The sequence below is a fragment of the Sus scrofa genome, chromosome 6 (genome assembly GCF_000003025.6).
Source record: "Sus scrofa isolate TJ Tabasco breed Duroc chromosome 6, Sscrofa11.1, whole genome shotgun sequence".
Lineage (NCBI taxonomy): Eukaryota > Metazoa > Chordata > Mammalia > Artiodactyla > Suidae > Sus > Sus scrofa.
Window position 1 is genome coordinate 135,412,280 of NC_010448.4, and position 26,422 is coordinate 135,438,701.

At 41.0% G+C, this 26,422-nt stretch overlaps 2 protein-coding genes across 5 annotated transcripts in view; both read right to left on the minus strand.

The window, feature by feature from the left end:
* Positions 1 to 2,304, minus strand: part of LOC110261401 (mitoguardin 1-like) — a 23,514-nt gene extending 21,210 nt beyond the window's left edge. The window contains exon 1 of the mRNA XM_021097616.1: positions 2,270 to 2,304. Coding sequence (XP_020953275.1) covers positions 2,270 to 2,304 — 35 coding nt within the window. The remainder of the gene's footprint in view (positions 1 to 2,269) is intronic.
* MIGA1 (mitoguardin 1) overlaps positions 11,130 to 26,422 on the minus strand; it is an 89,159-nt gene continuing 73,866 nt past the window's right edge. For 3 of the 4 annotated variants that reach the window (XM_003356422.4, XM_021096448.1, XM_021096449.1), the window contains 5 exons: positions 25,671 to 25,769; positions 21,738 to 21,872; positions 20,220 to 20,273; positions 16,776 to 16,892; positions 11,132 to 15,198 (listed from right to left, as the gene is read on the minus strand). In XM_003356422.4, coding sequence (XP_003356470.3) covers positions 14,980 to 15,198; positions 16,776 to 16,892; positions 20,220 to 20,273; positions 21,738 to 21,872; positions 25,671 to 25,769 — 624 coding nt within the window. In that variant the 3' untranslated portion in view covers positions 11,132 to 14,979. Of the gene's footprint in view, positions 15,199 to 16,775; positions 16,893 to 20,219; positions 20,274 to 21,737; positions 21,873 to 25,670; positions 25,770 to 26,422 lie in introns of all 4 variants that reach the window. The other variant, XM_021096450.1, reaches the window with a different exon arrangement.

The following is a 26,422-nucleotide window of genomic DNA, read 5'->3' on the forward strand; positions in this document are numbered from 1 at the left end:
ACAAGAGAACGCCCCAAATACTAACAGTTTATGTGCCAGATGGTGACAGCCCCCTTTTCAGTTCTCCACAATTTGTTGTTGCTGTTCTCCATAATTGTTAACCATGAATATAACCATGGTTGTATTAACTTTATAATAAAAAAAATAAGTTCAACTGAAAGTTAAATAAGTTGGATTTTGGGGGGAAAATCCACCTATCCTAGAGTGTAGAAAATATACCACCATAAGTCAAGCCAAACTATGCTCTGAGTATTTAAATAGAAAGAGAAAATATAACAATTCTAAGTGCATGTAAATAATATGTAAGTTTGCAATTACAAAACTAGAGGAAACAGAACATGAAAGAAACTACACAGGTGATGTAGCCCACAGATTGATTCAATAAGAATAGAAATGTGAAACTGTTAAGAATGTTGTAGGTCATTTTTTTTCTGTCTCAATTATGAGGTCAACTACTAAGATTTTTGTGTGTGTGGGAGTTCCCGTCGTCGCACAGTGGTTAACGAATCTGACTAGGAACCATGAGGTTGTGGGTTCGATCCCTGGCCTTGCTCAATGGGTTAAGGGTCTGGCGTTGCTGTGCACTGTGTAGGTTGCAGATGCAGCTCGGATCCCGCGTTGCTGTGGCTGTGGTGTGTAGGTGAGTGGCTACAGCTCTGATTCGACCCCTAGCCTGGGAACCTCCATATGCCGAGGGAACGGCTCAAGAAATGGCAAAAAAAAAGACTTTTAGATATCTGCCCATCTGTTACATACTTTTCTACACCTACTACGTTGCTTTCTTTCTTTTAGGCTTTTTTGTGTGTGTGTCTTTTTAGGGCCGCACCTGCGGCATATGGAGGTTCCCAGGCTAGGGGTCCAATCAGAGCTGTAGCCGCTGGCCTACACCAGAGCCACAGCAACGCGAGATCCAATCCGTGTCTGTGATCATGGCAACGCCGGATCCTTAACCCACTAAGCAAGGCCAGGGATGGAATCTGCATCCTCATGGATGCTAGTTGGGTTTGTTAATCACTGAGCCACAATGGGAACTCCTAGGCATGTATTTTTATTTAAATAATACTTTTAGTTGCCTTTAGGGTATTTCAAAGATCATTGTTGTTTTTTGTTTGTTTGCTGTTTTCCCCTAAATGAAGCAGTATCTCATTTCAGGCCACTTGGCTTCTTTCTAAGCAATCTCAACCTCCAAATCTCTTCCCAATATACATATGCAATTTTCATTCTGTTCACAAATGAAACCCTAACCTAAATACTTCAAAAGTAATCTCAGGGGAAAAATACTGTTCAAAAACCTAGATAATGCATTCCTTTCGTTGATGCCAAATATAGTCATCTCAAGATGACATACATTTTGACAATGATCAGTCTTACACATCAAATTTTCAAAAATAGCAAAGATTCCATTTTAAGGTGAAGAGGAAAAATCGCTCACTTCACTACATTTCAGCTTAAAATGGATGTTAAAATGGGACTCTTCTATGAAAAACTGAGTTACATCAATCAATACTGTATCAAGGGAAACTGGATTTGAAAGAATTTTGTTGTGGTTTTTGCTGAGGGCTCTTTAAGGGGGTCATTGCAGATAAAATACAAAATTGCCCACATTTTTCCTGAAGTTATTCCGGTCAAAATGGAAATTATCTTCAAAAATGGGGGGCTAATAGCTATGAGAAAGCAGCTTAATTACATTAAATAATCAAAGTTCATTTATCCTCAATATACACCTCCTCAAAAAAAAAACCTTGTCCCTCAGTTTATTATGTATTTTTCCACCCTACTGCACCTCAAAACTCAAAAGAATTTATGAGACTTAGAGGTATTCTGAGTTTTCTTATGGCAGCAATTTAACCTGTAAAAGGATTAGGGGGAAAATAATGTGGTTCACGCAACATGGGTGACTAAGATGGTATAAATACTTAAGTTTATTTAATCATAGTATCCAGCACATAGTTATGCTGTGACTCCGAGGCCAATAGGCCCACACATGAATTCATTAACAAAATTTAGCTGATGAATGATGCTCTCGCTGCTTTGCTCATGGAACAAATTTCTTTCTTATGGCTTATTTCCTTTCTCTACCTGCCTCTTTCCCAAGGACAGACATTTTGTTAGGACACATCCTTGTGCTATTTTTATCTTGTTCCTTCTATCCTTCCCCTCCTGTCCCTCTCTCCTCCCCCCATACCCCTTTTCCAACTCCCTTTGTTCACTTTATGGACCTTAAATAAATGATAGGAAGATCTTGAAGCCACTGCCACAATCAACTAACCTCTCCACTTGATTATTTTTCTTTCCAAACGCCATTAATAAAGTTTTAGCATCTGTAGAGCATTTCATAGTTTACAAACACAGTTGGAATGGCTCGGCGTTTTCAAACAGCATCTAGACAGGGAGGTCTCCAGAGGTGACTACACGATCCACTCCAAGCTCCAGCTCCAGTTGCACTACACCCAACATCCGACCTCAGACAGAATCGCCAAACACTTGTTTGGAAGGAGGGGGCGGGCGAGAGACCCGGATGACCACCCACACGCGGGCGAGGACCGTTGTGGACGAAACGGCACTTTCCCTGCCGGACCCCAGGGAAAGGAGGGGACCGGCACCCCTCCGCCAGGAGGGCTCAATCCCCGAGGACTGAGAAAGCTCCCGACCCTCGCCGGGGCGCGAGCCAACTGAAGCCGCGGAGCCGAGCAAGGAAATCGCGGCAGGAGCCCGAGGCCGGTGACGCGGAGCGACAGCCAGGCCGACCTCGGTCCGCCCTCCTGCCGGCCCCCGGGACGCGGCTCCTGGACCGGAATCGCCGGCCGGGGACCAGCGCCTCGCCACAGCTGGATGGAGCCGCCACAGCCGGGGCGAGTGTCCCCGCAGCCCCCCGCCCGCCACCCGGGGGAGCCACGACTCGGTCTCGGCCGCCCCCGCCCCACGGCCCCCCGACTCGTCTCACCCGCCTCAAGCCGAGAACACCGCCAAGGTCCGGGATGCGCTCGGGGAAGCTGTGCGCGTCAGGCGCCGGGGGGTGGGTAGGGGTCCGGGCGCTCCCGGACGCTGCCGCCGACGCTCCAGCCGCTGCGAGCCCTCTGGGCCGCCGCCGCTGTCTCCGGCAGCAAGTTTCCATAAAAGTCCTGGTGCGCAGCCTGTTCCCGCATTCCAGGCGGGGCCCAGCGCCGGCTGCAGCTGTTCCAAAACACGAGGCCAGTTCCCCCAACCCCCCGCCTCCGCCGTATCGCCCGGAGGGGGGTGGAGGGCGAGGAGGGAGGCGGGCGAGGGGGAGCGGCGGCTGCCAACTTTCCGCCTGGACTTGCGGGTTGCCGGGCTCCGGGGGTGGTCCCCCTCCCCCTCGGATCGGCCTCCACCTCCCCGGTCCAGGGAAAAGAGGCTGCCTCCCCGGTGGGAACCGAGAGCTGCTGAAATGGGATTCACAAAACTGGCTGCAGCTGCCTCCCCCCAACCCACAGCTGGTTTGCGCTGGGGCCCACTTCTGCTGCTCTTCCAGTTCTGGTTTCTAAGAAGCAAACCACTCACTACCTTATCTTCACCCAAAGCGTTGACACTTCCACCAATTTTATTGTTGAGAGCAGAGGGCAGCAGACTGGGGACCACTTCATCTGTCTGTTGGTCTCCTTTTCTTTCCTTTTTTTTTTTTTCCTTTGGCAAATTGATTTCAACACTCAGTAAAGAGTCACAACCCTCAGTTTATTTTTTATTTTTTCTTGGTCTTTTAAAGTCCACACCTGCGGCATATGGAAGTTCCCAGACTAGGGTCTAATGGAGCTGCAGCTGTGGCCTACACCACAGCAACCGCCAGATCTGAGCCTTCTGTGACCTACCACTACAGCTCAGGGCAAAACAGGATTCTTAATTCCACTGATCCAGGCCAGGGATGGAACCTGGGTTGTCATGGATACTAGTCGGGTTCATTACCACTGGCACCATGGGAACTCTGGTCCCTTTCTTGGTTCTTGTCTTTAGCTCCAAAGAAAATGGTTGATAGAGAAAAGTAGAAAAAAAGAGGAAAAGCATGGGGGGACATAAAAATAAATATTATATAATCTTCCAATTTCCTTAATTGAAGGTAAATCATCTCTGGTCTTTCTAATCTAAATTAAGGGCATCTTGCAAATTTAGCACCGCAGCACCTGGATCACCAGCCTGTAATTAAACCCTTCGAAACCTACAAAAACCTGAAATACTCATCCAGAGGAAAATTTCCTGGTGGCAAATCTGCAGTTCTCCCTGCATGTAAAAATGAATATAAATTTAATGAATGGGAGTTCTCCTCGTGGCTCAGCAGTTAATGACTAGACTAGGATCCACAAGGATGTGGGTTCGATCCCTGCCTCTATTAGTGGGTTAACAATCTGCGTTGCGGTGAGCTGTGGTGTGTCAAAGACACAGCTCAGATCCCCATTGCTGTGGCTGTGGCATAGGCTGGAGCTGCAGCTCGATTCGACCTCTAGCCTGGAAACTTTCCTATGCCACAGGTGCAGACCTAAAAAGAAAAAAAGAAAAAAAAAAATTTCATACACGAATGAGCAAAATTGAACTAGCATCCACACAGATAAAGCAGGACAGCGAAGTCCAACTTCCAGTCCCGGCAGGCAGTGGTGATCAGCTTATATTTTAGGCGTGTTGAAAAGGCCTTCTGGTCTTAAATGTAACTTTCCTTCTCTACCCCATCCCCATACACTATTAGTCAGGGTGGATATTCTTTTAAGAAGTAGAAGCTGTTCATTCTTCAATTAGAGAAAAGTTTTAGATTGGTCATTAAAAGAGCTCTTTAAATTTTAACACAGATTAGAGTGGCCTGGATGATCACGTTTGCTCCCTTGAGCCCTTCAACACCATCACCTTGACCTTCTTCCGTTTATAGAATTTTTTTTTTTTTTGGTCTTTTTGCCTTTTCTAGGGCCGCACTCGTGGCACATGGAGGTTCCCAGGCTAGGGGTCTAATCAGAGCTGTAGCTGCCAACCTACGCCACAGGCACAGCACAGCAGGATCCAAGCCGCGTCTGCAACCTACACCACAGCTCAGGGCAACACCAGATCCTTAACCCACTGAGCAAGGCCAGGGATCGAACCCACAACTTCATAGTTCCTAGTCGGATTCCGTTAACCACTGAGCCACAACAGGAACTCCAGTTTATAGAATTTTGTATGGTCATTCTGGCTGCAGGAACTTTGCCACAAGCTGTTCCTCTCATGAAATATTTTTCCCCCAACTCTCCAACCTATTTAACTTCAACATATGCTTTTGCTGGGAGTTCCTGTTGTGGCTCAGTGGAAATGAATCTAACTAGCATCCATGAGGATGCAGGTTGCATCCCTGGCCTCCTCAGTAGGTTAAGATCCAGCGTTGCTGTGAGCTGTGATGTAGGTCGCAGATACGACTCGGATCTGGCATTGTTGTGGCTGTGGTGTAGGCCAATGCTGCAGCTTCAATTCGACCCCTAGCCTGGGAACCTCCATATGCCACGGGTGTGGCCCTAAAAAGACAAAGGACAAAAAAATATATATATGCTTTGCTGTCTGCTTCTCAGAGAAGCCTTCCCTTCACCCCAATCTCTATCAGTCCCCCTGTTTAAATTCTCATTCTGGAGTTCCCACTGTGTCAAAGTGGGGGTTAAGAATCTGACCTCAGCAGCTGGGGTCGCTGCAGAGGTTCAGGTCCGATCTCCAGCTCAACACAGTGGGTTAAAGGATCCAGCATTGCACAACTGTGGCTGGGATTCAATCCCTGGCCCGAGAACTTCCATATGCTCCAAGTGTGGCCAAATAAATAAATAAATTCTTCTGGCTCTCTTAACTGACCCACTCAATGGATTCACCAGATACAACAAAGCTCTCCATTCTTCCTTTAAACTCTGATAGCTACCCACAGCATGCTGCCTCTTCTCCCCTTAATTCATCATTTGCTTATTCATTTCAACAAATATTCAGTTCTGCAAACTGAGGATACAGCAGTCATAGAACAAATAGAAAGTCCTGTCATGATGGGACATACGTTCTAGTGGAAGAGGGCAGACAATAAGCAAATAATCCACCAGGTAGTACTAAGTGATATGCAATATAGATAACCGGAGCAGAGGAGAAGGGAATGCTACTGGGTGGATGTGGAGTGGGTGGATAGTGAGTGTACTTTTGTTTTTTTGCTTTTAGGGCCGCACCTGTGGCATATGGAAGTTCCCAGGCTAGGGGCTGAATTGGAAATCGCTGGTCTACACCACAGCCACAGCAACTCGAGATTTGAGCCACGACTGCCACCTGCACCACACAGTCCACGGCAAAGCTGGATCCCCAACCCACTCAGTGAAGCCAAGGATCGAACCCGCATCCTCATGGATACTAGTCAGATTTGTTCGCCATGAAGGGAACGCCCGTAAAATCATTCTTATTGGCTGCCCAACTGGGAACCACACCTGTCTCTTAAGTACCAAGGGCCGCACTACAATGGGAACTCCCAGGTATTGCACTTTCAAATGGGGTTTAGAGGAAGCCTCATAAATCTTGGAGTTCCCACTGTGGCCCAACAGGATCAGCAGTGTCTCTCCGTGACAAGACTCAGGTTAGATCCCCGGCCTGACACAGTGGGTTAAAGGATCCAGTGTTCTCACACAGCTAGGTCGCAACTGTGGCTTGGATCTGATCCGTGGCCTGGGAACTCCATATGCCACAGGGTGGCCAAAACAAAAGTCTTGAGGCAGAGAGCTATGTAAATATCTGGAAATACCGGGGAGAAGAGTGGTCCAGGAGATGCAAAGCCCGCAGGAAGGATCATATCTGACATGTTCTAGGGACAGCAAGGCGGCTTGTGTGGGTGAAGCTGAGTAAGCAAAGAGTGCAGTAATACACTGTGCAGTGAGGTAGGAGACAGACTGTGAGAAACCTTTTCTGCATTGAAAGGACTTTGGCTTTTACTCTAAGATGCGTAGCTATTGGTGGATTTTGAACAAAGCAGTGACTTGATTTGCCTTTTTTTCTTTGCACCCATGGCATATGGAAGTTCCTGGGCCAAGGACTGAATCTGAGCCACAGGTGCAACCTACATCACAGCTGCAGCAACACCAGATCCTTAACCCACTGCACTGGACTAGGGATGAATCCTCTATGCCAGAGACAAGCCGAATCATTAACCTGTTACGCCACACCAGGAACTCCAATCTGACATATTTTTAACATGTTCACTGTGGCCAATGTGCTGCAAACATACTAAATGAAGCAGGAAGGCCACTTAGGAGGCTTCCAAAATAATCAGGATGACAGGTAATGGGAGTGTGGACCAAGGTGCTATCTCTGAAGGTAGTAAGAAATGCTTGGCATATTTTTTTTTCTTGGTACTTTTTAAAAAAGTAGAACTGGTAGGATTTTGGTAACAGACTGTGAGCTGTGAGGGAAAAAAGTTTTTGGCCTGAGGAAGTGGAAAAATGGAATTGTCATTTGCTGGCATGTGAATGACTGGGAGGAGGTTTAGGCAGGTGTGGTCAGGAGCTGTTTTGGACATGCTAAGTTTGAGAAGACTTTTAGAAATCTAAGATTCGCCAATTTGTATAACCATTCCCTGTATATTTTCATGGATCAGTTGGATTTGTTCTTAAGCCTGATTATATCAGTGGCATGTTATTGAAATTACATAAACATTACAAAAAGGAAAAAATATAAAAGCAAAATAAAGAGGTATGGTTTTTACAAAAGCTAAGTTGAGGAGTTCCTGTTGTGGCTCAGCTGTAACGAACCTGACTAGTTTCCATGAGGATGCGGGTTCGATCCCTGGCCTTGCTCAGTGGGTTAAAGATCCTGCTTTGCCGTGAGTTGTGGTATAGGTCAAAGATGTGGCTTGGACCCCGTGTTGCTGTGGCTGTGGTTGTAGACCAGTGGCTACAGCTCAAATTCAACCCCTGGCCCGGGAACTTCCAATATGCAGCCCTAAAAAGACCAAAAAACCACACAAAAAAGAAAAAAAAGAAGCCTATCAAGAGTTTAGACTCTTCTGAGAACTCTGAGGAAAGTCTTTATAGTTTAATCTTTTAGAACAATTAATGCTTGAGGCAGAGTTTCTCTGTGAAGATTCCATCCCTGGCTTCACTCAGTGGGTTAAGGATCTGGCGTTGTGGCAAACTGTGGTGTGGGTCACAGATGCAGCTCGGATCCTGCGTTGCTGTGGCTGTGGCATAGGCTGGGAGCTGTAGCTCTAATTCAACTCTTAGTCCGGGAACTTCCATACACCACAGGTGCCGCCAAAAAAATAAATAAATAAATAAATAAAATGTCTACATTATCCATATACAATTTATTATGATTCCCTGCTGTGATAGCCAACCACCAACACAACCCCAAGTGATCGCTTTCTAGAGTTACTGTTCTTATGTAATCTCTTCCCACATGGGCCTGGGTTGGCCTGTGTGACTAGCAGAATACAGCACAAGTGATGGTAAGTCCCTTTCAAGTCTAGGTTATAAAAGACACTGTGTCTTTTGCCTTGATACCTCTTGGAGTACTCTACGCTGGGGGAAGCCAGCTGCCATGTTTTAAAGATACTCAGGCAACTCTGTTAAGAGGCCCATGTGGCAAGGACCTAAGGCTCCTTGAGTGAAGAGCCATGTGAGTGAGCATATCCTGGAGGCAAATCTTCCAGTCCTGGCCAAATCTTCAGTTGACTGCAGTCTCTGGAGAGACCCTAAAGCCAGGACCATTGGAACCAGCTATTCCTAAACTCCCAAACCTCAGAAACTATTATGAGGTATTGGTCATTGTTTAGGGATGCTAAATTTAGGGGTAATTTGTTATGCAGCAATAGATAACAAATACACCTGCGTTAACCTATTTTTCTTTTTCTTTTTTTTAATCCATCTGCTACCACATTAAGCATTCAGCCCTTTTTACAAGTCCCTGGGTCTATTCTCTCACAGACTGTTATTAAATAAAAGAATTAGCAAAGTTCTAGAAGTCATATATTTCAAGCGCTTTCAAATGTCGAAGTTCTCTATATTTAAGCATTATGGTATTATTTCAAACAGCAAATTATAAAAGTTCTGTAATTTCCTATATATAAGTATACTTTGTGAAACATTTTTGTGACACACATAAGAAACACTAAAAAGCAAAACGCTGAGGTGGTATTGATGTACCAGTTGCCTTGCTGTGGCTTTTAAGTAAAGAATAAAAAGAATCAGAAAAGGAAGATTTGCTTTTTTTCCAGTACTGGAATTCAGTCCTTTTCTGCCCAAATGATAAAGGTTACTTAAGGGTTTTCACTGTTCAAAGGTAGCAAAAAAATAAAATAAAAAAAGAAGCCCATCAGACAAAAGAGCCATGTAGCCTGATCAAAGACGTCAGTAGCATAAGGCAAGAAAGAGATTAAAGGAGAAGTGGCAGGGTACAGAATACAGGATGTACAGGATTCAGGGTGTAGGAAGAAACACTACATAAAAAATAATCAAAAGCAGCACAAGGACGGTAAGAAAAACACTGGATAAACCAAGTGTGTTTATAAAGATTTCCATAAAAGACCTACAAATAGTGTAACAATAGATGATTGTAGAAAGGTATTTTTTTTTTCTTTTTTAGGGATGCACCTGCAGCCCAGGCCAGGGGTTGAATTGGAGCCTACACCACAGCCACAGCAATGCTGGATACAGCCCACATTTGAGACCTACACTGCAGCTTGTGCGAGGCCAGGGGTCGAACCCACATCTTCACAGACACTATGTCAGGTTCTTAACCCGCTGAGCCACGATGGGAACTCCTGTAGAGAGGTATTTTAAACAAACATAAACATTCAGAGAGATATGTCGGAAGTGCAAAATATTAAGTTCACATAGCAGGGTCAAAGAGGATGATGGCATGAGGCGTTCCCTGGTGGCTCAGCAGATTGCGGATCTGGCACTGTCAGTGCTGTGGCTCATGTAGCTGCTGCAGTGTGGGTTTGATCCCTGACCTAGGAAACAAACTTCACATGCTGCAGCCGCAGCCAAAAAAAATAAAGGAGGATAGCATGAGACAAAGAGGATGGCAGATGGCAAAGAAAACAGAAGATGACCCTGAGATGTAGATCTAGTTTCCCATTCCATCTCCATCCCTCTGTCCTTGCTAGGAAAAGATTTAACTCACTTTGCTTAGGTAACATACTTAAGTTTATGTTTAATAGTTTAAAAATATATCTATCTATACAGTACATGTTGAATTATTCTAAAATAAACCTTTTCATGAAAAGTTCCACATAAAGAATAGCATTTTTATATCTAGTTAAAACCTTTCTCCTGGAGTTCCCATAGTGGCCCAGTGGGTAACAAATCAGACTAGGAACCATGAGGTTGCGGGTTCGATCCCTGACCTCGCTCAGTGGGTTAAGGATCCGGCGTTGCCAAGAGCTGTGGCGTAGGTCACAGATTTGGCTCGGATCTGGTGCTGCTGTGGTTCTGGCATAGGCCGGCAGCTATAGCTCCGATTAAACCTCCATATGCCTCAGGTGCGGCCCTAGAAAAAGACAAAAACAAACAAACAGAACCCTTCTCCTCAACTATTTGTATCTGAACCCTTACCAAGAAGTGGTGGACAAGGGCCATGTCTGAATAGGGATGCATGCATGTACATCACTATGATAAACTTACATTGTGTTTGATGGCAGTTTTAACTGAAACACTTTAAATTATTAATTAAAGGAGTTCCTGCTAGGGCTCAGGGGGTTACAAATTCAACTGGTATCCATGAGGATGCTTTCAATCTCTGTCCTCGCTCAGTGGGTTAAGGATCCGGCATTGCCAAAAAAGCTAAGGCATAGGTGGAAGATGCGGCTTGGATCTGACGTTGCTGTGGCTTGACGTAGGCCTGCAGCTACAGCTCTGATTTGACCCCTAGCCTGGGAACTTCCATGTGCCACAGGTGCGGCCCTTAAAAAAAAAGGTTAAACAAAATGCAAGTACTTCCAGTTTGTTCGTATCAAAAAACTGTTTTCTCTCTTAGTATATAAAGAAAACATACTTTTACACTTGATTTCAATACTTCTGCAGCTGTCTGTGTTCTCCATGCCTGTATATGGGGTCTTATGGAAACCGAAGGCTCCCACAGGGTAAGGTCTGAGGAGACAAGTGTGACCTTGCGAACATATATAAACATTGTATATTCAATACATCAGCAAGAAGTACCATTGCTTTTTTATTTGGCAGTAGTAGAAATACATCCATGTTACAGTGCATATTTTGGCTAAAGTGCCGATGTTATTTTTTTCTGCTACTGTAGTGTTTCACGTTTACATAAATTATTAAGTGCAGTCCTTACATTTAGGAAATAGACACATTTACCGACATCAGCCAAGTAAAGCTAATACATAGTTGTTCTCAAACCTAAGCAAAACAATAACAATCATTAGAAACAAAGAAAGGATACCCTTATTTCCGTTACTCACAGATTACATAAATTCCTAGTCTCACATATAGAGATATTTCTAAATTTGATTAATCCAAACAAAAAGAGATTTTAACTCAGCCTAATTCTTATAATCACTTTGAAAGGTAAATTCTAAATAATTTCCTAATACGTGTTCACATTAAAATAAAAGCAAATTATGTTGTGAATATAATTTAAAATTTCTGATTATGAAAAGTCGCAGAGAAGTATATTAAATGTTACTTTGGCATTCTTCTCTCATAGGTTTAAAGGAATGATAAACTAAAGAAATCTCTTGTAATGTAAAGAATCACTCCTTAGGTAATCATTTAAGTAGAAAACGTTATATCTTAAGGCAAGAAAAAATTTGAAAATATTTTTATAAAGTCAGGTAATTCAATAAATTAATGGAACCATAATAAATGGATGCAAATAAAAAGTACTTTGGAGTTCCCTGGTAGCTCAGTGGATTAGTCATCTGATGTTATCACTGCTATGGCATGGATTTGATCCCTGGCCCAGGAACTTCCAAAAGTGCCAAAAACAAACAAACAAAAAATAAACAAACTTCTTTATGAGAGAGGAAAAGTTCTCTGGAGCTGACTGCAACAGTTTGGAAAACTTGACTCCTCTTTTAAAAAGAATCTCATTTGACATTTAATTAAACATATCGTAAGCCTTCAAGAAGAAATAACTAGACTTTTGGTTGAACAAAGATGTGAAGAAACCAAAATAGAAAAAAAAAATTATCAAATATAAATCAACTGAACACTTATCTTTTTTCTTCCAGAACAGAGGAGGGAAAAAATCCATTTTCTCATGACTAATTCAAGGCCTTCTTATAATTTAGATAGGGAAACAGATGGCAGGACTCATGTGGCAAAGGCAATTTTTGGTAATACTACCATGAGTAAGTGTTAAACAGGGTTTTATCCTAAAAGGCTCTAGACTAGCTTACTAGTTTATTAGCTTTTTAATTTTTTAAAACATGGTTTCAGCTGTTCAACCCAATTTCAAGGCAAACTGAAATTGGTACATACATTTGAAGTACTTTAGCAGTCAGAAACATTTTTAAGAGATGTTTCTTTAGAAAAGTCAAGTTTCTTCCCTTACAGTAGAAAGCTTTTTTCCTATACCTATTACCCTGCAAGTTTATGCAGTCATTCTTTTTTTTTTTTTTTTTTTTTTTTTTTTGTCTTTTGCCATTTCTTGGGCTGCTCTCACAGCATATGGAGATTCCCAGGCTAGGGGTTGAATCACAGCTGTAGCTGCTGGCCTATGCCAGAGCCATAGCAACGCAGGATCGGAGCCGCGTCTGCAACCTACACCACAGCTCACGGCAATGCCGGATCCTTAACCCACTGAGCAAGGGCAGGGATTGAACCTACAACCTCATGGTTCCTAGTCAGATTCATTAACCACTGAGCCACAACGGGAACTCCTATTTAGTCATTCTTATCTCTTTCGTCCAAAGCCACAAAGAAAGCGTCTCACTAAGGTAGTAGCTTCTGAACTGACCAGAAACTAATCAAACTCAGGCACTGACAAACCAACCATTTAAATAAGGGAAATTTCTCTTTTATTAAGGTGAAGTGTGAAAAAGAAGAAAAAAATTGTAAAAAAACCTTCTGGAAAGCCATTCATCTTAAGTGATCAAATAAATTCCCTGGGGTTATTTCATGTAGTAGCAGCATTATTAAATAGTGCAATTCCTCAAAATACATTTCAAACAATAGCTTCCTCAAATAAAAAAGGGATTTAAGTTTACTTATAGCTTTGTTTATAAAACCGCAGCTTAAAACATTTAGCCCCCCTAAACAAGAAAATTAACATAAGCAATAACTTCCTTGCTTACACAGTAATGGGACTGGGTGTGTGCACACATGTGTGCATGTGTGTGAATCATTCAAGGCCAATGGTATCTCAACAAGAAGCTAAAACACAGGATATAAATTAAAAACGAAAATATTAACATAATGGAATTTTAAGTTTTGATACTTTAAAAAATACTCTTCCGTCATTACTAAGAATTATGAACAGCCAAATGTTAAATTAAGAATATATGTAAAAAAAGTCAAGGAGCTACATACTCAAAAAATATTAGAGTAATATTTCATATTGTTTAATGCTATAACCTACACATTATGGAACACAGCACATGCAAACATAAAGATTCTGAATCTCCTATTTTGTAACTAATATTACATAAATGTGGCACACACATAAACTTAAAACCTTAAAAGATTATGCCTCTTTCTTCACTTTTCATTTTCCATTCATTAACCAGAAACTAGGCACTTTAATCTAAAAATGCATTTTTCAAAAAATATATCTTATATCCTTCTGGGTAACACTCCTAAAATGATAAAGCTCACTTTAGGAGCAAAATCAACAAATCCAATCCATTGATATACTGAGTCAGCCACTCTAAATAAGTGGTATACGATTTAGACACAAAATTAATACAAATCTCGAAGTATCTAATATACTTTGAAAAATCTTACTCATATGAATAACCCATTTGTTCATATATCCACCATAAAGGACAGGAAATATACTCCATACCATTAAAAATATTTTACTCTATATTCAGGGGGGAAAAACCCTTCTTTAAAACTTACTCTACGAGTCAAAGTATGAATACTTTAAAAATATGGGTATGACAAATTCTCAGTGTGTTAAGTTCCTCTGCAGAAATAACTAAAAGCCAGTTTTGTAGAAGGAGAAGAAAGAAATTATTGTACTATATCAACATTAGTACCTTCAGATTTGGGGAGACAGTGTCAAAATACACGGGAAAAATTTTAATCTATCAGTTAATAAATGTTATATTTTCCATCAATATTTATTCAAGGAAAATGCTCTAACCTATACCAAGATAACAGAAATTTCTTCATTTTATCTATTGTAACATACAGGATCAACAGTAATATATTTTGGAAACTGTAATAAATCTAATATAAACTTATAACTTTTCATCTTCTCGGTGGCAATTCATTTAAATGTTTTATAATGATACTAGGCCACTACAATTTCTTTGATTCAAATACTTAAGCAAATGCACAAGCAATAATGTAAGCAGTACATATTAAACACCACTACTGTCTAAACCTGATTAAACAGTGAATAACGTTACAATTAAAAACACATTTTCAGGCAAAGTTTGTTGACACTAGGAGTAATATATTCTTGCATATGTGGGCCATAAAAGTCTTGGCTAAAGTATGTATCTTCGAGGTGCAAAGCATAAAAACAAAGCTTGTGAGCATGAAACTGGACATTTCATATAGCTTCCAAATGACAAATCAATTAACTCCAAAGTACTGGTTTCAATTCACGCAATAGTTCTGTAAAATACACAACATTTTACAATGATTATTACCTAAGGATTGTACGGAGACGCTTTGGACACACTACACAGGGATCCAATGACAGAACTGTTGTGCAAGTACAGTACAATCACTCCTTCTTTACTAGACTCTTTTTTTTTTTCCTCCCTGAGTCCATAGCCACCAGTTCTGTGTAATACATGGTACGAAATCAATAGTTACCTTTCAAGGTATTTCATAGCACACACAAATTGTCTGGTTTTTAAGGTCCTTATTGTACTTTGGCTTCCAAAAGGCTGCTGGGCATAACAGGACCATGACTACTTATACAGCTACTCGTATGCCTCAGGGCATCGGCTCCAAGATAGGCCATTAAAAGCTCAGTGCGGCGAATGAGTAACTGCATGAGGTCTTCGGCCAAAGTCTCTATACTGGAATAGCGCACCTTCTCAAAATCAAAGATGTCTTTGAGAAAGAAAAGAACTTGGTTCTGGAAAATGAGAACAAAACAAATTGGCACTTATTAGAACAAAATTATATTACATTGAAATAGTTACTACTACGGTACCAGATATTTAATTAGGGGCCGGTTCCACTATTAACTTCCTATCTTACTGGAAAAGGATTAAACATTTTTGGGGTCTCATTTTATTTTTCTATAAAATAAGGGATAAAACTACTTGTCATTTTTACTCCTCAGGTCTGATGTAATGATCAAGAAAAAAAAAAATCTATGGAAAATGCCTAAAGCACTGTATAAATGCAAGGGGCTATTAGTCCTTTCCCACTAATTGAAGTTTCCAGTGTTACCTCAGCACTATCACTACTTTACTATAGAAGGGTAAACTATTTCCAATAATTAATTGTAGCTTACAAATTTCAAATGCATATATTTCTGTAAAAAAAAAGTTAAGACACAAAAAAATAAAAGTAATTTCAGGTCTCAAGTGGAAGATCGTGAAGGATATTTCATTTCAGTAACTTAATGCTTATGCTGAAACTTAAGCAAGTTGTATACTACTAAGTAGTAAGCCTCAGGATGTTACGTCATGATAGGAAAAAAAAAAGTAATTCCAAAGAACAAAAACTAGAAATGTTTAATTTCTATCCTAGAGAAGTCAAATGTTAAGAAATACTAAGACGGCACTTCATAGATTTCACTAGGTTTTATATCTGGAAGGGTCACTGGCAATCAAACTGTCAAGTCCTTCATTTTACAGATGATTTAAAGGAGGACAAAGCTTGATTTGCCCACAGTCAGACTGCTCATTAATGGCAGACTTCATTCCCAGTCCAAACCTTTCCCACTTAACCTTTCATTTGAGAGGTAAACTCATCTAAAACTAATGAATTTTCAATGACAGTAAAATAAACACTTCCCAAGCCATTTACATAAATACTACATTAACAGCACATAAATAAAATAATTTAATTTTTTAATGAAGGGTATAGTGAAACATCTAAACTTTCAACATCAAAAACTTTCTAGTTCACATTTGATTATGTTTATTTTCTGTGCTCCTTGAAACTCAGCCTAAATTCAGGACTATTAAACAGTGAGACTTTTCTTGGCACTGTGCCAGGCAGAAAATTCGGCAATGAGCTACAACTTGTATCTGGGTAAACTTAAACTGCTGACACTGAGACACCATTTTTAAACTTCCATCTTATTTCTCACAGCTGGGATTTTATCATTCCTATTACCTTGCCCCCCCCATAACTTATTTCTAAATTGCCACATGTGCAATAGAGACAGATGTTACTTGTTTTATAAATTTCAAAAAGTGTCCGGGCATGAAGAACGGTCTATAGCAACTTGTTTAACATAACACATATGAGAACATGTATCCATTACAGAAGGAGCTGATTAAGGTGGACAGACTTGCTGAATCTTCTCCAGGATAAAGCACCAAAACTACTTAAGGAGGTTCCACTGGCACCTGGTGACTTTCCTAACTTTACAACATTAGATAAGCTTCTTTCTTCTACAAAGGCAAAAATAAACAGAATAAAATCTTATTCATTTTACAATTTAGAAAAAAGAAATGATTCGATAACTGGAAATACCTTAAAGAAGCAACACAAATCATACAGAGAATTTCTAGGACCCAAAAAGCCCCAGGCTAGGACTGGGCTGATGTGCTCACAAATGGCATAAAAATGGGCAAAAAATCCATCTGGGATCTGTTGGGAAATAAAGGAGAATCAAGTTATTTTTCCCTTCTTCTTTTTTTTTTTTTTTTTTTTTTTTTTTTTGCGTTTCAGGTCTGCACCCACAGCATATGGAAGTTCTCAGGCTAGGGGTTGAATCGGAGCTATGGCTGCTGGCCTACACCACAGCCACAGCAATGACAGATCCAAGCCGTGTCTGTGAGCTATGCCACAGCTTATAGCAAAGCTGGATCCCTGACCCACTGAGCAAGGCCAGGGATCGAACCTGCATCCTCATGGATACTGGTCGGATTTGCTTCTACTGCACCACAACGGGAACTCCTATTTTTACTTTCTTGCATTTGCATGCTATTCATCATATGACCAGCTTTTTTTTGAAGACAGACCAAAGGTCAATAATTATCCAGCCTAGTAAGACAGTTAATAAACCTACAAGTAACTTTCAGAGCCACAGAATGCTTTATGTAGATTTCATATCCTAGCCAACATTCAATGTGCTGAAAACATTTCTATTCTTTTTTGTCTTTTCAGGGCCACACCCACAGCATATGGAGGTTCCCAGGCTAGGGGTCTAATCAGAGCTGTAGCTGCCAGCCTACACCACAGCCACACCAATGCCAGATCTGAGCCACGTCTGCGACCAACACCACAGCTCACAGCAACGCTGGATCCTTAACCCACTGAGTGAAGCCAGGGATCAAACCTGAAACCTCACGGTTCCTAGTTGGATTCGTTTCTGCTGCGCCACGACGGGAACTCCTAAAAAAATTATTCTTAAAGGCATTTTTACCTCATAAAAAAAAAAATCACATCAGTGCTATAACTAAGCAATAACAAGAATGCAACAATGTTTCTCAGTAGTATAATTTTTAGGATTAATGAGATCTACCATGGTTTCAACTAGTTCAGTAGAATTTAAGAAATTCTACTCAATCAATCAGATTGTTTGAAAAAGACTAAAATGGATTTTAAATGATTAAGCAAAAAATATGCTTACTAGAAGTCTAACTTTTAGTTAAGGAACCAGATATTATTGAAGCATTTAATTATGTAATGCCCCTCCTTGTGAAATGGTAGTACCTACTGTTGTGATTTAAGAAACTCTGGAAGTTTATTAACTTTCTAAATTTCCCTTGTTAAATAACATTCTGTGGGTCTCATCATACAGCATCTACAGGGGATAAGTATGCATTAAGATTCAGCTTCTTTGAGGGGTTATTTTCTATTTTACAGGCCTCCAAGATACCTTTTAAACTTCAATTTGAAAATACAGCAGCAGTTACCATTTAATGTATACCTATTATATTCCAGATAATACCCACTATATTCCAGTTCTACTTAATTTAATAACATGTTCCTTAAAAGTAGGCTGTGTTAACATCAGTTTAACATGTAAAAAGTGAGACATCAGAGGGGTTAAAAAAATCTGTCCTAGGAGTCCCTGTCGTGGTGCAATGGAAATGAATCTGACTAGGAACCATGAGGTTGTGGGTTCAATCCCTGGCCCCACTCATTGGGTTAAGGATCTGGCGTTGCTATGAGTATGGTGTAGGTCGCAGATGCAGCTCGGATCTGGCGCTGCTGTGGCTGTGGCGTAGGTTGGCAATTGTAACTCTGATTAGACCCATAGCCTGGGAACCTCCATATGCCATGGGTGTGGCCCTAAAAAAACACAACAAAAAACCTGTCCTAATTCCCACGTAATGGCTAGGTAGTGAAGGCAAACAAGTTACCAGGGATACACTAATTGTAGTCTAAGAGATGTTCTGCATGTATTAAAATTCTAAATCCTATACCTAGTTAACTATATATATTAACTATGTTAGGAATTCAGACAGATAAGTTAGCATAGGCCAAAGCAGAAGGGTCATGCTTCATCAAGGAGCAGTGTGAGCTGAACTCAATAGTAGGTAAGATTTATTTAAGTACAGGGGATGGAGTATGGCATTCCCAGTACAGGAAAGAGTTTCCGAGTTTCTTCTTTCTATAGATATAGAAAGAAGACTACTCTAAGGTATGAGATTTGTGCTATGAAGTGGCCTACGCCATAGCTGCAATGTCAGATCTGAGCCGCGTCTGCAAACCTAAGCCACAGCTCAGGGCAACACCAGATCCCTAATGCACGAGCAGGGCCAGGATCAAACCTGCATCCTTATGGATATTATGCCAGGTTCTTAATTTGCTATGCCACAATGGAAACTCCCTGGAATCATTTTTAATACAATTTTTAAAGGTTACACTTCATTTACAGATATTACAAAATATTGGCCATATTCCCCATGTTGCACAATACTTCGTTGTACAACATCTTTTATACAAGAGTTACTCAACTACATGGTGTCCAGAATTATTTAAGAAAATTTTTTTATTTTTGGTTGTGCCCAGGGCACTTAATAGTTCCTGGGCCAGGGATCAATACCACACCACAGCAGCAACCCAAGCCACTGCAGTGACAACACCAGATACTTAACCTGCTATGCCACAAGGGAACTCCTCCACAGTTGTTTTTGACAAGCACTTGCTGCAGATGCTGTGAGGATTATGCTTCTCACACTTGGCAATGCGCTTGTTTCAAAGTTATAAGGATCAGGCTTACAAATGTGGATAAGATAAAATGCTACAGGTCAGTGGGCAAGTAATAATAACATAAAAATAACCAACTCTTACATGATGCACTATGCCAAGCACTATTCTTAGCACTTTACATATAATCCTTAAAAAAAAACCATGAGGCAGATACTCTGCTCTTTTTTAGAGATGAGGAAACTTAAGGCAGAGAGAGGTTAAGCAACCTGCCTGAGGTCATGGCTGGTGAGTGACATCTGAAACTAGGCAGTCTCACTCCGAGTTATCCCATTAGCACAGGAGTGCCTGGTGACAGCAGCACGCAGTGGGTAAGAGGGGTGGAGGGTGTGGAGCATGGGGACAGGAGATGTTTCTGGTAGGTGCTCTCAGCTGAATAAAGCAGCTATAAGAATCAAATCATCATTTCCCAATTGGATTACATGAAGTGGAATATACCATATTAAATCATTTTTTAAATCTTACAATATCACTAAGTGAAAAACAAAAAACGACAGCCCCGGTTAGAGCTGTTTCTAACTCTAGCCCACTTCCCTGCACGCCTCCATACTGGCTACACTGAGCTATAGAGAATGTTCAGGAAGAGGGAGAAGGACTTCACAAACAGAGAAGCCAAGCCAGTTCTAAAAGGTCACTCATCAGCCTGAGGGACAGTGCTTTCGAGCTGCCATCCCCAGCCAAGAACTGACTTAGATGTTTCTTTTACAGGAGCCTCAAATTACTTTACAAAAAAGTGCAAGATATAATGAATTTTACCTTCATCTGTTGCCTTTTCTGTTTCAATACTGACCAACAACTTGAAGCCACGGCCTAAACATTTACAGAGGAGAAAAAGCAAGATTTAAATCTATTAACTATATAAACTTTCCATTTAGAAGAGACTTTTATTAGAAGTTCAAAGTTCTAAAGTGTTTAAAACATTAACTCCTAAAAAGAACTAGTCCATGTTCCTTCTATCGTTTGTAAATATAAAAAAAAGTATTTATAAATTTTAAAATTAAATAGCCACTAAAAGAAAAAGGCTGGGCTTGGGGGCCAAGGAACCTGGTAGCCAATGAACTTGGTAATTATAATACAAGTAATTCTTTTCTTCAAGAATAGTATTGCTGGAAATAGTTGTGAGTAGGGCCAACAGCTTTATTCAAACAAAGAAGTAAGAAACACAACCATGACAGGGACAAAAATACCCAGGTGGATCTTGAAGAAATCTGACCCTGCTCTGGCATGACCCAACTTTGATCAAGGTCACTACCCCAAATCAGTTATAGAAATGGGGGATATGTAACCCTTATGGTTAAAACACACTTTGAGGGAAAAGTGGATTTATTAAAAATGCTTTAAAATGCAGTATCAGGAATTTCCAAAATAATTGTGAAATAGCTAATTGGAACATTTTTAAAAAGCATTCGAACTTCATCATGAATCCCACCTACTTCGAGATACACACTTAAGCCCAACCAAAAAAAAAAAAAAAGTTAGAGATATAAGAAAAATAATAGAAACTAAAAACAAGGTAAAGAATATAGTTTAAATCTATTTTATCTTTGTGTATGCCTACTCTTTTTCTGCCCTATTTTTTTTTTTTTTGTGTGTGTGTGTGTCTTTTTTACTATTTCTTGGGCCACTCCCGCGGCATATGGAGGTTCCCAGGCTAGGGGTCGAATCGGAGCTATAGCCACTGGCCTACGCCACAGCCACAGCAACGTGGGATCCGCGCCGCATCTGCAACCTACACCACAGCTCACGGCAACGCCGGATCGTTAACCCACTGAGCAAGGCCAGGGACCGAACCCGCAACTCATGGTTCCTAGTCGGATTCGTTAACCACTGCGCCACGACGGGAACTCCTCTGCCCTAATTTTTGATAGTACTTGGGAACAAGAATCTCCATGTTTTCCTCCAAAAACATATATACTGTCTTTCTACTGAAGCTGCTATATTTCAGTTTAGCCTCAGAGCCATTTCAGTTACAGACAATTTTTGTCAGGCCTGAACTAGTATGAACCCTGAATTTGTTATTGTTGTTGTTGTTGTTTTAGATCTGAAGAAACACTGGGTCCTCCAGGTCAAGGCAGGGACCGATAGAAGAGCCGAAAGGGACACTTCATACAAAGATGTTATACATCATATACATCTGATCCCAGTACCAAAGGATGAGCTCAGTTCCCCAATAATGTTCTACAGGCAGATTATATATAAATCTTATTCATCTTCCCAGTTCTAGTTTTCATCAAATTTAAACAGTTACCACTAAGAAGGTAAACCACCACTTACAGTTTCTTTGAAGGAGGAGTTTAGCCAGCGATTATTTACTACATTCTGTATGGAAGTGGGTGGGTTTTCTAAATCTTCAAAGGAATCCATTAATATAAAATCCAGGACAACATCATAAAAATTTAGATTTTTCACCTGCATTAAATTATGAGTTAAAACAGCAATTAACATTACACAGAGCTGAAAAAAAGTCTGAGCCAGGCTTCATACATTACAATAGCAGGATGTTTTTAGTTGAATCAGATTACATCTAAGACAGAAAAAGAGGAAGAGGAGAGATACCTGTGAAAACAACTAACCATCCAAAATTATAATTCACATGACAGCTGTTCCTTCCTAGATCCCATCAGGTGAAATTAATCTTCCCCTCCATTCTGGTCTAGGGGTCTTCTGGCATCCTCTGCTTTGTCGTTTAGCCACTGGTGTACCTGCCTGTCTTTACCACCACATCATGAATCCCTTGCTCTTTCATTCATGCATATCCTGTATGGTGCAATATGCTGTACCAGGTGCTCAGGCTTCTACACTAAGCAAACTAGATGCTTAGGGTGTAGTGAGGAAAACAGACAGAAATAAAGAATTCCACAAATACATGATTAAAACTGTGGTAAACACAGAAAGGAAAAAGTGCAGGGTACTGTGAAAACTTATGATGAAGCTTCTCATTCAGACTGAAGGTCAGTGAGGGCTTTTTTCAGGGGGTGAGGCCAGACAGCTACAGGAAGCACCTTGTCAAGGACTTGAGGGGAAGAGAGAACCCAGTGGTGCTGAGACAGAGCTGACCGCTGAAAGTGTGCTGAAGCTCTCTACGGCAGAGGGCATAGATGCGAGCACCCAGCAGTGAGACAGAGCTAGCGCCCACAGAGTTTATGGCCCGTGTTAATTGGTGACTTTGGATTTATCCCCACAGTATTCTGGGAATAGTGGTAGAGGGGAGACGAATGATCGGATCTGATTTTTAGCTTCAGTTCCTTGTGAATTATTTTATTTCTCCTTCCAGTTTTAATGAGATATAATTGACAGACAGCATAAGACATACAACATGATCTGACTCACACACGTCATGAAATAATTTTAAGTTTAGTGAACATCATCACCTCATACAGACGGAACATTAAAGAATTTGAAAAAATATTTTTCCTTGTGATGAGAACTCTGAACAACTTTCATATACATTACAAAGCAGTGTTGATTATCTTTAACATGTGGTACAGCATATCTCTAGTATTTATCTTTTTTTTTTTTTTTTTCTTTTTCAGTCACCTCCATGGCACGTGGAAGGTCCCAGGTCAGGGACTGAATCGAAGCTGCTCACAGCTGCGGCAGTGCCAAATCCTTAACCCACTGAATCAGGCAAGGATCATACCGGCACCACCACAAAGACAAGGTGGATTACTAACCCACTGCGCCACAGCGGGAACTCCAACTTATCTTTTAAGTGGAAGTCTGTGAGCATTTTTTTTTTTGTCTTTTTGCTATTTCTTTGGGCCGCTCCTGCAGCATATGGAGGTTCCCAGGCTAGGGGTCTAATCGGAGCTGTAGCCACCGGTCTACGCCAGAGCCACAGCAACGCAGGATCCGCGCCGCATCTGCAACCTACACCACAGCTCACGGCAACGCCGGATCGTTAACCCACTGAGCAAGGCCAGGGATCGAATCCGCAATCTCATGGTTCCTAGTCAGATTCGTTAACCACTGCGCCACGACGGGAACTCCCTCTGTGAGCATTTTTTGACCACCTTCATCTAATTTCCCCCTCCCTTGACCCTCTGTTCCCTCTGGTAACCACAAATCTGATCTCTTTTTCTGTGAAATTGTTTGTTTGTTTTTGAAGTACAATTGACCTATGCTGTGTTAGTTCCTGGTATATAACACAGTGATTTGATATTTTCATACATTTCAAAATGATCAATGCAAGTATAGTTATATCTGTCACCATACAAAGACATTACATCATTATTGACTATATTCCCCACACTGTGCATTTCATACCTGTGGCTCATTTATTGGATACCTGAAAGTTCATACCTCAATCTCTCTCACTTACTTTTTTCCTCCCCCTGCCTCCCTCCCCTCTGTTGACCATCTGCCTGTTCTCTGTATCCATGACTCTGTGTCCGTTTAGTTATGTTTATTCATTTGCTTGGTTTTTTAGGTTTCACATGTAAGTGAAATCGTGCAGCATGTCCTTCTCTGACATCTCACTTAACATAATACCCTCTAGGTCCATCCATGTCATCACAAATGGCAAGATTTCATTCTTTTTTATGGCTGAGTAGTATTGTGATTGGTATGTTTTAAAGACTGTTTTGGTAGCAATGTGGAGTGCAGAACAGAGAAGCAAGAATGATGCAGGGAGAGGAGGAACAGGCAAGGAATCAGGGAATGCAAAAGCCCTGAGAAAGTCCAGGGAAGCACAAGAGTTACTTAGACTTCGATGGGACCGGCATATGAGAAAAGGTGAAGAGGAGTTCCCGTTGTGGTGCAGTAGAAATGATTCGACTAGTATCCATGAGGTTGCGGGTTCAATCCCTGGCCTCGCTCAGTGGGTCAGGGATCCATTGTTGCCGTGAGCTGTGGTGTAGGTCGGTCACAGATGCAGCCTGGATCCCAAGTTGCTGTGGCTGTGGGGTAGGCTGGCAGCTGTAGCTCCAATTCGACCCCCAGCTTGGGAACTTCCATATGCCACACATGCAGCCCTAAAAAGCAAAAGAAAGGAAGGAAGGAAGAAAGGAAAAAGAAAAGGTAAAGAAACTGAAAGGGATTTGGGAGTTAAACTGGCAAAGCTTAGACATGAATATGATCAAGTCAGTGAGGACCAAGGAGGTGTAAAGGATGAGTCCCAGGGTTCGGGCCTGTAAAACTGAATGCATACTGGTCTCTTCACTGAGTGAGGGAGCACCAGACAAGGAAAGACAATGCCTCTATGTTTTGGCATCACCTGTTTTCTCTGCCTAGAAAGCTTTTCAGCCACTTGCAAATTCATTCTTTAAGCTTCTATTACAACAAAATATTCCAGGCTCATTATGCACTTTCCCTATCTCAGTGCTGGAATCAGCCATTTTTCCAAGGAGTCCTATTTCCTTCTAGAAGACAGTGGTACTTGGAAGCCAAGATCTATGTTCTAAGGAATAGTTTTTTTCTTTTTCTTTTCCTTTCTATAGCTGCACCTGCAGCATATGGAAGTTCCCGGGCTAGCGGTCAAATCAGAGCCAAATGTGCAGCCTAAGCCACAGCTCACAGCAACACTGGATCCTTAACCCACTGAGCAAGACCAAGTATCTAACCTGCATCCTCACAGAGACTACGCTGGGTTCTTAACCCACTGAATCACAATGGGAACTTCCTGGAATAATTTTTCTTTTGAGGTGTTGCTGTTCCTAGACCCTCTCAGTGAATAGAGCAAGGAAGTTTATGTATGTTTACGTATATGAAAACCCTTATATTTTTTCTTGTTTCTATCTATCTAAATTGTAAACTATGAATTCACACTGACAGCTCCAGTTCTAATCCTGGCTTTTTATACTTCCCTTCTGACAGCAAGAAATTTGGCTCTGACTATTCTCAACATATTTAATTATTTGTTTGATCCTGTGTATGTAGCCAATCCCCTGGCCCCACTGAGCTACTATTGTCCAATCTGAAACCATCCTTCACAGGCTACCATTACCATCCTGCTAGCTAGCACCTGTTCTTTGACTTTTAGAAGGAAAGAAGGAAGAAAGGAATGAATGAAGGGCTTTGTAAAAAATATGACTTTCAACTGTTGCCCCGAAGTAAAAGAATATGGTTGCTATTGTTCATGACTTTGTCATAACCACCACCACAAACTGGTTTTACTGTCATTAAACAAAGACAAGGAAACAGTGGCCTCAAATTATGTAAATATTATGTGTAAATAACTAAACAGAATATTATAAAAATGAAACTTACTCCTCTAGCAGCAAGTTCCATTTCAGTACTATCCCAGTGATCAGTCTGCTCTAAAAAATAGATCATTTCATCAAAAACATCTTCAAACTTCTTTGGATTCTGCAGAAGAAAACATACTTTAGTGCTAAACTCAACTTTTTAACAAGGCTCAAGCCTACAGAGTAAATAAGTTACTCTTTAAGCAAGTTTGTTAAATTTTCATTCTATTAGTAACCATTCCATTAGGTATGCCATATTCATTTAATATTTTGTTGGTCCAACATTTTAAAGAAGACTAAGAAAATATAAGTCAAATGTCATAAGCAAACTGCTTACTACTCAAACATGTATGCCTATTTAGGTCAGTCCTTGAAATGAAAACTCAGGACAGCAGATACTGTGTGATACTTTCGATGCAGTTCTATTTCTTTTGGAGAAACTCTAGTTCAAATCAGTGGGTTTGTCTTTGAAAGGCCAAGAAAGCAACATAAGATTTACATTGTGAATTGCAAGTAATTAACATCACCGTGTGTATGTGTATGTATGTATGTGTGTGTGTATATATATATATATATATATATATATATATATTTTTTTTTTTTTTTTGCTATTTTAGGGCTGCACTCACAGCATATGGAGGTTCCCAGGTTAGGGGACCAATCAGAGCTGTAGCCTCTGGTCTACATCACAGCTACAGCAACTCGGGATCCAAGCCTCATCTGTGACCTACACCACAGCTCACAGCAACACCAGATCCTTAACCCACTGAGCGA